At 44.6% G+C, this 15099-nt stretch overlaps 1 protein-coding gene across 1 annotated transcript in view; it reads left to right on the top strand.

Moving 5' to 3' along the window:
* Positions 1-239: 239 nt before the first annotated feature.
* Pde11a (phosphodiesterase 11A) overlaps positions 240-15099 on the top strand; it is a 352151-nt gene continuing 337291 nt past the window's right edge. Inside the window, exon 1 of the mRNA XM_036186349.1 lies at positions 240-1639. Coding sequence (XP_036042242.1) covers positions 728-1639 — 912 coding nt within the window. The 5' untranslated portion in view covers positions 240-727. The remainder of the gene's footprint in view (positions 1640-15099) is intronic.

Genomic DNA, 15099 nt, shown 5'->3' with positions numbered 1-15099 from the left:
GATCCTCCTTTCTTCAGAGTGCACTTTGGGTTCTGATCCTCACTCATCATCAATATTTCTCAGTACTTGGACTCCCACTGGGCTTCCCCCGGGGGGGGGGGGGGGCTCTGGAAAGCTGAAGGATTAGGGGGCGGAGCGGGGAGGGCTGGGGAGGTGAGGCTGGAAGGGCGGCGCGCAGGGTGGAGGTGGGGGGGCATCTAGGTGCGTTCCCCACTCGGCGCTACGCAGAGACTCTTCCAGGAACCGCCTGGCACCCTGGGTCGTGGACTTTGGCTGCTGTGCGTCCCGTCTGCTCCTCCTCTCCTACCCCCAGCAGGCTCAGAGCCTCACTCCGGGGCGTGTCCTGCCTACCTCCGGCTCACTGTGGTCCACTCTGCCGGCTTCGGCGGCGGCGGAGCGGCGGCTGCGGGAGCTGGAGCAGCGGCGGCGCGAACCGCCCGGGGAAGCAGCGGTGGTGGCCGCGGCGGCCGGCGCTCCGGGCCGGCACCTGTGCGGAGCAAGAGGAGCAGGGGTAGGGTGGGTGGCAGCGGCTCTGAGCCTCGGAAGGAGCCGGCACCTCCCAGCTGGGATCTTGCTGTTCTTATCACCCTCTGACTGGCCCGCAGGGAGGGAGCACCGAGCTGGGGACACTGGTGTGGGCTAACATGTGCAGCAACAGCTAGAGGCCTCGGGACAGCCTACCGTGGGGTCCAAGACTAGAGAGACAAGGCAAGGGGCGGCTGGGATCATGACAGCCTCCAGCATGGACTTCGGGGAGGTGGAAACTTTTCTGGATAGGCATCCAGAGTTATTGGAAGATTATTTGCTGCGGAAAGGGAAGCAGGAGCTGGTGGACAAATGGCTACAGAGGCACAGTCCGGGACAGGGGGCTTCAGGCCTGAAGCCTGCCCTGGCTGGCACTGGTAGCTTGGCTCAGGGTAGTGGCGGAGGCAGCACTGGGATAGGTGGTGGTGCTGGACCCGGGGGCTCTGCCAACAGCCATCCCACGCCCAGTGGTGGGGAAAGTGCTGGGGTTCCCCTGAGTCCCAGCTGGGCTAGTGGCAGCCGGGGCGATGGGAGCCTGCAGCGGAAAGCTTCGCAGAAAGAGCTGCGGAGGAGCTTTGCCCGCTCCAAAGCCATCCATGTGAACAGGACCTATGATGAACAGGTCACCTCCCGGGCCCAGGAGCCCATGAGCAGTGTCCGGCGGAGAGCCCTGCTCAGGAAGGCCAGCTCTCTGCCCCCTACCACAGCCCACATCCTCAGTGCCCTGCTGGAATCGAGAGTGAATCTGCCTCAGTATCCCCCTACGGCCATCGACTACAAATGCCACCTCAAAAAGCATAACGAACGCCAGTTTTTCTTGGAACTGGTCAAGGACATTTCCAATGACCTTGACCTCACCAGCCTAAGCTACAAGATCCTCATCTTTGTCTGTCTCATGGTGGACGCTGACCGTTGCTCTCTCTTCTTAGTGGAGGGAGCAGCTGCTGGCAAGAAGAGTTTGGTCTCCAAATTTTTCGATGTGCATGCGGGGACCCCACTGCTCCCCTGCAGCAGCACAGAGAACTCAAATGAGGTGCAGGTCCCCTGGGGCAAAGGCATCATTGGCTATGTCGGGGAACATGGAGAAACAGTCAACATTCCTGATGCCTATCAGGTAGGGTTTTGCTTGTCCTCTGGTCCCCCAGCCCGCTGGCTCGGGCAGCCATGCCTTTCCTCATCCTTTGACAACCAGGACCATTTTTATTTAGACACTTTGCAATATAGTCTTGCTATTTAAATTCCTTTTTGAGTTTAGTTAGAGTGCTACACCATCTTGGATGGAATGGTCTTTTCCTAACTCAATGGCTTATGGGAAATTTATGTGCCAGTCAATAACACCACATGTATCTCTATCAAGATACTATCCTTAAGAACATGTCTCATGAATTAAATGTATCTGTGAACTTCTAGAAAGAGATGTATCTTCTAGAATCCTAGTATTATCCTGAAGAAAATGGGTATTTTGTGTCTCTGGTGTTTGCCCGGGGTGAGGGTGGGGTGGGGGTGGGTAGGATGCAGTGATTTTTCATACTCTATTTCAAGGTTGGAAGGTGAACAGAATACTACATACTTGATGCCTACCTTTTCTCTAGTAAACTTGCATGTGTCCCAAGGTAGGAAAGATGCAGAAGAGAGGAGGAAAGATGGGAAGACTGAGTCTCTGACCCATTCTTGTCTTCTTCCTATCTGCTTCAGTGGAGTGTAGAGAGGTTGGGCAAGTGAAGGAGCTAGGCATCTTCAAGCTTTGGATGCAGCAGTCAGCTTTAGACAGAGGGGAGCAAGTGGAGTTTTAGTTTGTTAGACACTCCCATTGGACTATTTTTAGCAATTCCTAAGGCAATAGGCACATCGAGCATGGTGGATTTGAGTGGAAAAGCAAGCCCAGCATGCTGTTGTCTGGTTTCTCTGTATTTCACGTTTACAGGGATTTGAATGTGATATGAGATGCTGGATCTGAAAGGCAGTCAGTTTTTATTCCTTCAGTCTCTGAGCTGGGTATCACTTTCTGTGAGATGTCCCCAGGGTTCCTAAGAATGGAAAGTTCTTCCCCTTGGTTCTATGGTCATTTCATAACTATATCTTGTCTCATAGAGGCTTATGTTTCTCTAGAGTTTGAATGCTATTGAGCACAACAGCAAGAGTTGTGGGAAGGACATATTTTTTTGTAATTTTTTTCTCTGTCTCACCTGAAAGTTTATAGTTTTACATAGACCGACTGAGCTGAGCTAAACCCAAGTCTCATATGTTTGTGACATGTCTGTCAACATGACCCTTTAATCTTAAGGAACGTCTAAGAAAATAGTTTTGTTTTGTTAATCTTTTGTTATTAATTAGATACATTTTTCATTATATCTTTCTTAAAGACTTTGATAAGCTGAGGATCAGCAACCTAATTATGATTTTCAACTGGTGTCAGTTTCTCTATAGTCCTAGAAAGTCACAAGAAGGAATGAAAACATTGAATAATTGCTGTGTTAAGAGCCTATAAAATATCTATAAAGATCACAAATCCTTTTCTACTCTTTCCACACCCCTGTTGTGTGTGTGAGCTACAAAAGTCCCTCCTGAATGGGATGATACTTGCAGAACCTTGGACAGTCGTTGTTTTATTGTTTCTACATATCTTACTCATTCACAATTGAATTTCCCCTATTTCCATGGCTTTTTAACAATTGTTCTCTTTCAGCTCATAACTTTCCTTTGATATTGTTCATACACAGCACTTTCTTCAAGACTATAACTTTTGGCACCCTCAGCCTGTCTTCCTGATGCCTAGAATTGTGGTTATGGATGTTGTTACAGGCACAGCAAATCAGGTTTTCAGCAGCCGTTGTTTCCTGTGAGCTCAGCCCTTGCTCTGCAGACAGAGTGTAAAGCGAGTTGCCTTTTTGTATTTGGAAGCTGACATGGGAGAAGGGAGCTTTTTCTTTTCCCTTTTCCCCCAGGGCAGAGACAGTGGCTATAAATAAGACAAGCTTGTTGCAGAGTTGAGGAGGGAAGGTAGGTGGAAGGTGCTAGAGGGAGCTTAAGTCTTGGGTTACTTTTGTTTCACTTGTTTTGGGTGAGAAACTTATTATTACTATTATTATTAATTATTTACTTTACCATTGACTTCTGCTATGCATCTGTGTATTTCTAGTTGTTTGTGTTTTCTTTCATTTTACCTCTGATAAAACTGATTTTTCCTTTGGTTTTAATACATTATAATCACCATTAGTAGGGCCTAAGGAGAATTAATCTCACAGTCTCCATTTCTTCACCCACAAAATGGGAACAATACTCGATCTGGCAAAGGTTACCTGGTGGACATGAAGTTAGAAGCTGTACCAAAGCTCCTGAGACAGGACCTGGCACATGGCAATTATTCTAGAAATGGCGACAGTCTCTGGTGGTGGTGGTGGTGGTGGTGGTGGTGGTATCTGGGTATCTGGCTTGTCTGTATTCTTCTCTTTCCCTCCTTTCAAGCGTTCCTCTTTTCTGAGACTCAGGCATGAACTCAGCACATTTGACCAGTCTAATTTTTCCCTGAGTCGTGTTCCATCTTCAAAGCGACTGTTTTCCAACCAACATTACATTCAAGGAATATATCAATCGCTGTGCTTCTAGTCTTAAGAGTCCCTTGAGTGTCATTGATGACACCTAATCATATCTAGTCTAGCAAAAGCTCGATGCTTTGTTCCTCTAGGTAAGTTTTCCAGAGCTGCATTGCTGCTGCCTCCCTTCTCTGTTCTAGCATTTCCCCATCCTTTCCATTCTCTGTGTTTACAGAGTTTTCATAATGAAGACTGAACCTTCCAAAGTCTATTTTTAATCAAAGTTATTTTATGTGCATGGGTGTTCTGCCTGCATGTGTCTGTGCATTGCATACATGCAGTACCCACAGAGGCCAGAAAATGGCATTGGATACACTGGATCTGGACTTAGAGATGCTTGCAATCTACCATGAGGATGCTGAGAATTGAACCCTGGTCCTCTGCTGAGCCATCTCTCCAGGTTTGCCTTTTTTTTTTTTTTTTGGTTTTTCAAGACAGGGTTTCCCTGTGTAGTTTTGCGCCTTTCCTGGAACTCACTTGGTAGCCCAGGCTGGCCTCGAACTCACAGAGATCTGCCTGGCTCTGCCTCCCGAGTGCTCCCGAGTGCCACCACCACCCGGCGCCTTATAATTATGATGCATTAAATAATTCTAATGTGTGTAAACATCTTGAAGTCTCTATGTAAAACTGTAACAATTCTTCTTGATTCTTTATAAATCCATATAGTTAAAGGTGTGTCTTGCTCAGATTCAGTTAGTACCCTTTTTTTTCTTCAGGAGAATGAAATTTTACCACACAAAGTTTCAAAAATTTAATTATTGGGTAATTAGGTTAATGGTCTTAATCATTTGGGGGCTTCATTTTTCTTCAAGAAAAAGGCATTAAAGACACTTATACAATTATGATAATGCATATGGCATCCTGAAGTCAAGGGTAGAATATTTACTGAGATTCTAAGGTTGAACAGGAGTTTGGCAGCAAAAATAAATCTCCTTTGCTTTCACTATTTTGCTTTGCATATCTTAATTGGTCCTAGAAAACAGGATTGAAATTAGGGAAAAACAAAGAGTTGCAAGTGAAAAAATACATTCCTTGTAGGTATCCAGTTTGATCATAGTGACTGTAATTTACCTTTCTTCTCTGACAGTTATAAGTTATTAAACAACCCACTTTAATACAGTAATGAATAAATTGCCCTCAAGAGGTTGCAAATACGAGCACTTAAGTAACAGGTGTTCTCTTGGAGATTATTCCAAACACCCAGAATATAACACTTTAGACATTAATAAAGTGCGAGATGAGTCTGTGTAAGTGTTGATAATGACGATACAGGTGTTTGATGGGTTTGGAGCTGAAAAGCAGCAGGCTCTTTTGTTAAGTGAGCTGGGAGGAGGAAAGGGGATGACGCAGGAGAGTTCCAGGTGGGCTAGGATTTCAGAAGACCTGATCTGTTTACACAACAGCGTCACTAATTCGTCAGATCCAACACGCAAGTACATTATACCGGGGAGTGTCCAAGGGTAAGAGGGCACACTTCCTGTCCCCCAAATGCTCGAGTGGAGAGCTATGCACTCACTCTCTGCCACATGATGCTCAAACGGTGAAGCAGGATGGCATTCCTTCCAGAGTCACTATGAGCCCAGCTTGTTGTGGAAGGCTCCCTGAAGGAGGCACCATGCTAGCTGATAAAAAGGGTCAGCTTTCCTGGCTGGAGATGAATTTGAGGCTTGGGGAAGTGTTTTAGGTGCTACAAAACGGCTTCAAAAGAGAGTGACATGCAAGCACAAACCGTGTCCAGGCGACAAGGACTGTTTTCACTCGGCTAAAAGATCGAATGTGCTAGATATAGTTCAGGTGTGCGAAAGTGAGTTGAGACCACGTGAAGGACCTTGAGCATCTGATAAAAGGGTTTGCTGACAGTCTTCCACAAGAAGCTCATTAGCATGATCAGAGTGGCACATTGGGTACCTGGGTGGCAGGGACTGAAAGGATTGAACAGATGAAGACTTGAGGCTTCGAGAATAATTAGGAGTACGTTATGACGATCTGGTGGAGTCCTAATGAACAACTGAATGAAAGCAGAGACGGGTTGGGGAGGGGTATTGGCAGCAGGGAACAGATGGGAGGATGTATCCTGTAGGTGAGAATTTGGGTGAGCAGGGAGACTAAATCAATGGTGGGTGATTCGGAGATTCTAAGCTTGAGAGATATGGAGAGGGCTAACGGCTTTATCAGAACCCAGGAGTCATCAGGATGTGGTGGCCCAGGCCTGCAATGGCCACTACCTGTGACCATGTCGATGTCTGAGGGATATGCTGTCACAGGGACCATGTGGCTCTCAGAGGCCTGCACTCCCACCCAGGATCATGGCGCCAGCCTTCTGTGCATACAATCAGGACAATTGCTCTAAGTTTGTGGCTTTGAGTCCAGCTTGAGCTACAGAGCAGGACCCTCTCTTAACACAAAACAAAGCAAGCAAACAAATAAAACCTCAACTAGAGAGGGAAACCAGGTTAACAAAAAAGCTCTGTGTAGGACCAGCTATGTCATTGGTGGAATTTAGTGTAAAATGATGGCACTGAGACATCCTCATTCCCAAGAGTCTGAGCTCCAAACCACAGCCACTTCTGGACAGAATGACTGCAACTTCCAGGCTGAGAAATTCTTGAATCTGGCCCTGGATGAATTGCCCACTGAATGTTCCCTGGTGCCTCCAGCTCAGGGTGGAGATGATCACAAACTTGTTCCACCCTGAGCTGGCATGGGCCCCACGGTTCTCTTACACTTCCACTTTGACCCCACTCAGCAGCAAAGAGCTACAGCAGATGTGGCATACAGGCTTCTTCCGCTATGGATGGCCAGGTTGCAGTGCCTATTTCCAGAGCAAAGGGGAAAGGAGGGAGTCTGAATGGGACCTGGGACCTAGGGAGCAAAGGTCAGGTGGCCAGAACCTAGTTTGGGGCCAGAAAGTGGGATGGGAGCACATATAGAAGCAGATCTCTCAACTCCTGGTTCAAACTCGATCATTCCATTGGACTTCACATGCAAAGCAGATTCTAAGACCCAAGTGTTAAGGATGTCTCACAGGGCAACAGAGCGGCATTCGACCCTCCTCACACAACTGCTCTGCCCACATGCTCACAAAGCTGGTCCTGCCTGACTGTGAGTCATACTGAGTATAAGAGGCTCAATTTTATTCCAGCCCAGTGTGTATTGCAGTCCTTCACGCGGCCTCAGCTCATCCTAATTAAATTATGTACCATTTTTGATGCCTGGATAGGGCCTTTCTATTTCTGTGCTTTGCTTCCTTCCTGCCGGGGATACTATTTTTCCTCCGTCTTTGCCATCCGTACTCTGCCTTCCCATCATGTAAGAAGAGGCAGCTGATTGCTCATGCTAGAGAAGAGACAGAAAACAAAAGTCATATACTACATTGCACTTGAGAATGAATTATACTATAGTGTTATGTTCATTATGAATCAGCTAATACTATACTAATATTTAATAGTTCATTTTTTATGGAATTTCATTTTCCACCTGATTTTAATCTCCATATTTACTTTTAAAATGCCAGTCTCAGGAGGAATTGATTTTAGGTATCTAGAAAGTTTGGTGACAAAGGTGGCCCTGTTCCTAATGAGGGAACACTGGGGTAAGAGTCAGGGGCCCACAAATGGTCCATGACACCATTGTTGAGCAGTGGGGTTGACTTTAAAAGGGTGGTTGACCCTACTCCAACACTGTGTTCTAAAGGAATTCCATAAATTTTATTTTAGCTCTATACACAGTCTTTTAAAAATTCCCTCAAGCCTACAAGCAAGTTCACTAGCCCAGAACTAGAATTGATTTTTGTGCTTGCAGCAGGAAATATTTCCTATTTCAGCCCCTCTTCCTGACAGATACATGATCATGATAAACACAAGGAGAAATCGCACTTGGCTGCTTTGTCTGCAGATGGAGCACAGACAAGTTCTGGTCCCTCAGAAATCATGGAGAGGTGATTTAAGGTGAACTCAACTCTTCCCCTTAACCCATAAACTAAATGTTTACTAATCTGACTGATTTATTTTTCTTCTGGAGGTTTGGTCACCTGTTTATTTACAAGGCAGGCTTAACTTGGAAGCTAATTTTTCCTGACTAATATAGTATGCAGGGGACATGAGCGGTTTTCTTCTCAAATAACTTTGCTCTGTCTTGTAGCAAAATCACAAAGATCCCTGGGGTGCACTGCCCACTTCTTTAGCTCCTTATTTTAAGGGTGGTGCTTTGCAATCTGACCACATTCCTTTGGAAAAGTAGGATGTGAGTCATAAAATGGCAAGCCTAATTGTAAGAAAATTGGATGGGTTTATAATATTTTGGGAGAAACTTAGGTTTTTGGTCCCTTATAGGCATTCAAGGCTAAATTTATTTATTTGTTTTTGGATGAAAATAGCAAAGAAGTTTTCCTGGTATTATAAGATGTGTAATTGCTATAATTACAAGGGTTTCTTATTAACTGGTTAGTCCCAACAGAACTGTGGTTTCACATATTAATGATAAATTGCTTTTGATCAGAAAACATAGGTTTGCAAATATAGGATGAGAAATACGTTTCCATTTGAATGAAAACAATGGGGAATCAGTGAGACAGCCCTGTAGGGTATCAATCAACAATATTGAAAAGAGGCAGTGGGGACTGGACTGTTGTTATCGATCACCCCACTCACCAGTGTGCTAAGGCCAGTTGTTAACCCTTTAGTAAGAATTTGTCCTTTCAGTCCTCTGAATACTGCTTCATTTTATCAGAGGGAAGGCTGAGGCTTGACCACCTCAAGGTTTTGTTCAAGCCAAGTGGTGGCAGCGCACACCTTTAATCCCAGCACTTGGGAGACAGAGCCAGGAGGATCTCTGTGAGTTCGAGGCCAGCCTGGTCTACAGAGCGTGATCCAGGACAGGCACCAAAACTACACAGAGAAACCCTGTCTCAAAAACCAAACAAACAAACAAAAAGGATTTGTTTGAAATGATTCAGCTGACCACGAAGGGAGCTGGGATTCAAGCTGAGATTTGCGGCCTGTAGAACCTTCATGCCCGGCCACTCCTGGAGTGGTCTTTCCTGGCCACGCACTCCCAAATGCACACTTATCTCTGTCCTTCACTTTACCCCTTCCCTTACAGTCTAAGTAGTCATGGTAGCTCCTCATGACATCTCAGCACTGAGGAGTCTAAGACACACATTCTATGACACCTGGGCTACACAGTGAGTTCCAGTCCATTTTTTCTCTCTTGTCCTTAGATGTTCATCTTCCTGAAACTTTTTTTTTTTTTTTTGGTTTTTCAAGACAGGGTTTCTCTGTGTAGTTTTGGTGCCTGTCCTGGATCTCACTCTGTAAACCAGGCTGGCTTTGAACTCACAGAGATCCTCCTGGCTCTGCCTCCCGAGTGCTGGGATTAAAGGTGTGTGCCACTGCCACCTGGCTCATCATCTTGAAACTTGCTGATCTGTGTCTCCTTCCACCTTGACTACACATCTGACTGCCTTCTTCAAATCTCTGTAATGACATGATGTACCTGCTCTACTTCCTTGGTACTCGTGGGTACTTGTCTTAAGTGATCTCTTACATAAGAGATCTTGATCAGGACTTCACTAACCCTGCAGTGGACCCAGCAGAGGTGGTAGTAAATTGAGTGATTGTCCTTCTCCCTGCCTCACACTCGCCAGCGACTATGCCTCCAAATAGTAAGTTCCTCCTGTTCAGACAGCGTGGATGGCTAAGCTAGAAGCTCATCTCCTGAGGATATCTGTGCTGCTTGGTTTTGTGTCAGCTTGACACAAGCTAGAGCCATCACAGAGGAAGGAGCTTCAGCTGAGGAAAGGCCTCCATGAGGTCCAGCTCTAAGGCATTTTCTCAATTAGATCAATGGGGGTGGGAGTGGGGGTCCAGCCCATGGTGGGTGGTGTCATCCCTGGACTGATGGTCCTGGGTTCTATAAGAAAGCAGAATGAGCAAGCCATGGGCTGTAAGCCAATCAGCAACTCCCCTCCATGACCTCTGCATCAGCTCCCGCCTCCAGGAGCTGTTTGAGTTCCCATTCCGGCTTCCTCCAGTGACGGACTGTGATCTGAAAGTATAAGCCAAATCACCCTTTCCTCCCCAACTTGCCTTTTGGTCATGGTGTTTTGTCACAGCAATGGAAACCCTAAGACAGTAGTATCCTTAAACTGTTTAGTCTCTATTTTGAAGATTAAAAAGGTAAAGACTTACAAAGCCTAAATAATGGCGGGAACAGTATCTGAACTGCTTGTCTATATCAATCAAGTATTCACTTCAATGTCTGTTTTTTAATTGTATTTTTCTTTTGCTTTGAAGAATTCATGTAGAAACTCTCTTACACGCAGAACAACCTAGCTGAGTGTGATGTCACACACCTTTGATTCCAGGATGAGGATGTAGAGGCAGGCAGATCCCATGTGATTCTGAGGCCAGCCTGGTCTATCTAGTGACTTTGAGGCCACCCATACTGAGACCTGTCTCAAACAAACACAAAAAAGCAACCACTCTGACCCCAACCAAGTAAACACTGGTAACTAGGAACATTCCCCCGAAACCTTCCCTGGCAGAACATAACTGCTCTGCCTAGCTGAGTTTTCTGGTTTCCTTGTGGTTATCTCATTCAGACAGTGAAGACTTTTAAAGATTAAGCACTGCTTCCAGCTCAAGGCATTGCAAATCACAGGCTTTTATTTTGTTTTGTTTTTTCTTTGCAAATCCCTTACAGATGTGGGAGATGATATTGACCAGCCATGCGATTATTTTTTTTAGAAGTGTTGACCTTTCAAGCTTATTGATTATAAGTATTATGCTTCACATAGTTTCAAAAGGTCTCATAAATATTCGATTTTCAGATGGCTGCATTTACAAGCTACGGATTCTGAGTTTGGTCTTATTAGCGGTCTATCGGCCATATCTTTGTGAAAGCCCTGCTTCTCTTCTGTTACTTAGAGTTATCACCAATACATTGGGTTGGTTGCTAGCTCTGCTCCCCTCACCCTTCCCAAACTGCCACCCTGAGACTGGAAGGCAACTTTCAAAACCCCAAGAGTACAACAATTGTGAGGAGGGGCCGCCTAGCCAGGTCTTAAGATTTTTATCCTTTGGTTTTAATGTTTCAGTGAAAGATTCACAGTGCATCGGAACAGGCTCTGGTCTCACAAGCAGGGAACAGGGAGCAGGGATTGTACTCTTGAGTGTTCCGTAGGCTTTTCAGTAATAACTTAGACGGTATTTCCTGACATGGCCACCTTACATTACTTTATAAGTATCTAATCCTTAAATGGAATCACTACATTCTCATGGGATAATGAAAAAGCATTTTCAAAAAAAAAAAAAATGTAAGGCCCCACTAATGTTTTCAAACATACTGTCCAGAGTTCACAGACTGGCTTTGTCAAGGAATTGCCACATAAAAGGAAACCTGCATCCAAAATATCGGTATTGACTTTATTTCCTGTGTTCCTCCTCCTTCTCCCCTCACCCCTCTCCTCTCCTCCCCAACTCTTTTTAACCAGAGTCTTGCTATGCAGCTCAGGCTGGACTTCAGATTTTCCCTCCTCAGCCTCCTCAGTGCTGGAATTAGAGGTGTGTATCACCATTCCTGCTTATTTTCTATATTCTTCATACTCTGGCATTTGGGGCTTCCTGGGGAGACTGCTTCTCCCAAGGCTAGGCAATTGTAAGAGACTGTAAAAGCACGCCCACCCCTGTCCCCTGAGAGTACTTTTATATATAGACCAAACAATTCAGATCCCATATTCCTACACTTCCAGCTGTTAGTCCAGCTGCCCTAATTACCTGTGATATCAGAGAGAATGACATCAAACAAGGGAAGCTTTCTATTGGCTCACAGGTTCTAAAGTTACAACCCACAGTCACCTGACTCATTGCTTTGGGTGTGAGCTGAGGTGAAATGTGTCAGAGTGTTGGAGGAAGCTGCTTGCCTCATACTCCCAAGAAGTACGGGGTTTGAGAAGACCATGGACAAGATATACAAACAGTGACACGCTTCCTTTAAATAGGCTCTACATCATAATATTGACTTAACACTGAATTCACTATGTGTTACTCTGTTAATAAAGTTAGAGCCCCCATGAACCAATCAGTTTTCATGGTCCTAAATGTGACCAAGTTGCACTGAGGACCAAGCCTTCCAAGCACATTTCTTTGGGAGACATTTCATTTTAAGCCAAAATTTCACACTAGGGCTTGGTACCACACTAGTAAAGATGGTTTCTCTGGCTCAGAGCCTATCAAAACTATTCAAACCAGCTAATCTGAGGCCTACTTCATGTACCTTCCTTCTTACCGATCCCTTCCCTCAAAAGCCCCAGGGAAAGCTCCCCGCCATGTTCTGCCCTCCTCACTTCTGCCAATTGGCTGACCCACTCCTTTCTCATGTGACCCCTCAGCTTGCTTTGTTTTTGGAGTCTGTGAGCCCAAACTCGCTCTCTCACGAAACTCATTTCTACATCTGCATGTCTTTCCATACAAGATGAAACAACATGGGATGTCTGACTCTGATGTCTTTTACATAGGCAATGATTGTTTAAAAATAAAAAGCCATCCAATGGTTTAAGTGAATATTAGACTGAGGGGATTTACTGATCACAATACACTTTGGCGTTTGACAAACATAGCCATGTTGAATTTCTTTCTGTAATTGATCAATAAGTTTATTTTTCTAGTGCAATATATAATTCAAAAACTACATGTTAGGTTTCTGTGCTATATACAATCTCCATATTTAATCTCCAGCCTGACAATCTGCAGTTTTATTGTTGAAATCCTAAAGAGTTTAAAAAATGACAATACTTGGATTAACTCATTGTAAAGTATATAAATGTTGGCAAGTGACATTAAAAGGCATATGAAGACCAAATTGCAATTCATACAATTCTAATAGTTTATTAGGAAATAGTTTATTAGGATAGGAGGATCTATGGCACAGAGGTGTGAGTATATGTGTGCATGTGTGTGCGCACATGTGCATGTGTGCCTATGCCTGTGTCTGTGTGTTGCATACTAGAAAAGTGCTCTACCAATCAACATCACACCCCCAATCCTTTGTTGCTACTGTTTTTGAAACAAGGTCCCACAATTCCTCTGCTTCCACCTCCTGAGGGCGGGGATAACAGGCATGACCTACCATGTCTGGTTTCAAGATTAATTTTATTTTAAATTTGTTGGCCACTAATGAACAGCAAGGCTTCCTTTGTGCTTCTCTTCCATGTGTTCTCTGCACTACTTCAAAGCCTGTTTTGTTTTACGTTTTTCCGTCTGTACCACTTTATCCGGTTACCAGAATGTTTTAACCTTTACTTTTTTTTCAATTAAAATTTTTGATGGTATTCTTTTATCATTTAAATGGCTGTGTACAGTTTAATGAGTGAATGGCTTTTATGGGTATTTTGCAACCTAATGTGCTAATGTGTGTGGTTACATATTTAAAGTTTAATATCGGCTGTAATGGAGTTAACAATTGTAGGCTTGGGGCAGAGTTGCTAGAAAACCTTTCTAGAAGTTTACTCTTTTCTGCACTTGGATTTCTGGGAAAGTGAGGCTATGAATTTCTGTTTCTGTAACCCGCTTTCTGGAGTACACATGCCTCCTCGTCAGCCTCTTCACCCTCCTGTATTTCCAGAGGGCTGTTGACTGAAGGCTGTTCTCTGTTATTAGGACTGTCTTCTGCTTCGTCCTCATCTTCAGGAACGTGACACCAAGACCAGATTCTTCTCCTACTTTTCTTCTTTTTCAGTCTTGGCTTGAAAACCATCTGACAACTCCGGCATCTCTTCTTGCTTGTAGTCCTGAGATTCTCATGCAGAGAATGGAGGAGGAGAGCAGCTAGGAACAGCCATGTCCCTGGCATTCCCACAGGGAGCAAAGTGAGAGAGAGCTTTGGAGAGCCCAGCCCGGAGCTGAGGCGTCTCTCATCTCCTCTCTGTCATCCATTTTTAAAGATGAATCAAGAGAGCAGCTTCTGGCTTGGTCCCTACTCTCCACTCGTGCCTGCTGTGCATGGACAGTACTGGTGACTTGGTGTATTTGGTGACTACTTACTAAGTCAAAACACAAAGGGCAGGGAGACATTTTCCCACCTCCAAATTAGCAAAATGCAGATTCTGCTGAGTTAAACTGCAGAAACAAAAGGTCAATTGGGAAAAGAGGAGCCACTATCATCACAAGAATGTTTCGTATTTAAGGCCTTGGATTTCTGTGGAAGGGAGAGCCAATTTCACTCTGTAGAGAAAGCCTCTAAAGCAACAAGAAAAGGCTTCATAGAAATGTGGCTCTATTAGTAATTTCATGTAGCAACCTTGCGAGGCTGAGTAATTTAACAAGGAATTTATGGAAATGATGTAGTGGAAAATTTCATGGGAAACAGGAAGGTACAAAATGAAAATAAATATGCTTTCTCACTAGCGAGTGAATCCTGAATTTACCTCCAGACTGTTCTCTAGTCTTTTACTGATCTGACCCTTCTCCTAGGATGGCAACTTAGCATGTACTATAGCATTTGGCAGCTGGTGGGTGCCTGGTAAATTATATTTGAATAAATGGAAACCCCTCTGTTATGGTCTTTGTCTCAAGACTAACACTCAATGATTTGTAGGTTAGAGTTTGTACCAGTCATCATGGTCCAGAGAGATAGAGCCAGTTAGAATAAACAGATAATCTACTATACACATATATATCATATCTCACTTCAAATTAACCACCACAGTGTTTCTCAGCAGTGGCACCATTGGTATTTGGGATTGAGTGCTGCTGGTTGAGAGCTGACTGTATATATATCATGGAATTCTTACAGTGTCTTTGGTCTCTATACAAGTGAGATGCTTGCTCACTTGTAGCAACTTTAACAGCCTCCAGATACTGTCAAATATGCTCTGGTGACAAGGCTGGCCTCTACGCCACAGACTTTGGGAACCAATGATGTGGGAAAATTTGGCAATAACTACATACTGCTTTAAGACTTCATTCTTTCTAATGTAAATATT

This window comes from Onychomys torridus, chromosome 4 (genome assembly GCF_903995425.1).
Source record: "Onychomys torridus chromosome 4, mOncTor1.1, whole genome shotgun sequence".
In the NCBI taxonomy this organism is placed as follows: Eukaryota; Metazoa; Chordata; class Mammalia; order Rodentia; family Cricetidae; genus Onychomys; species Onychomys torridus.
This window is presented reverse-complemented; position numbering and strand designations above follow the sequence as displayed.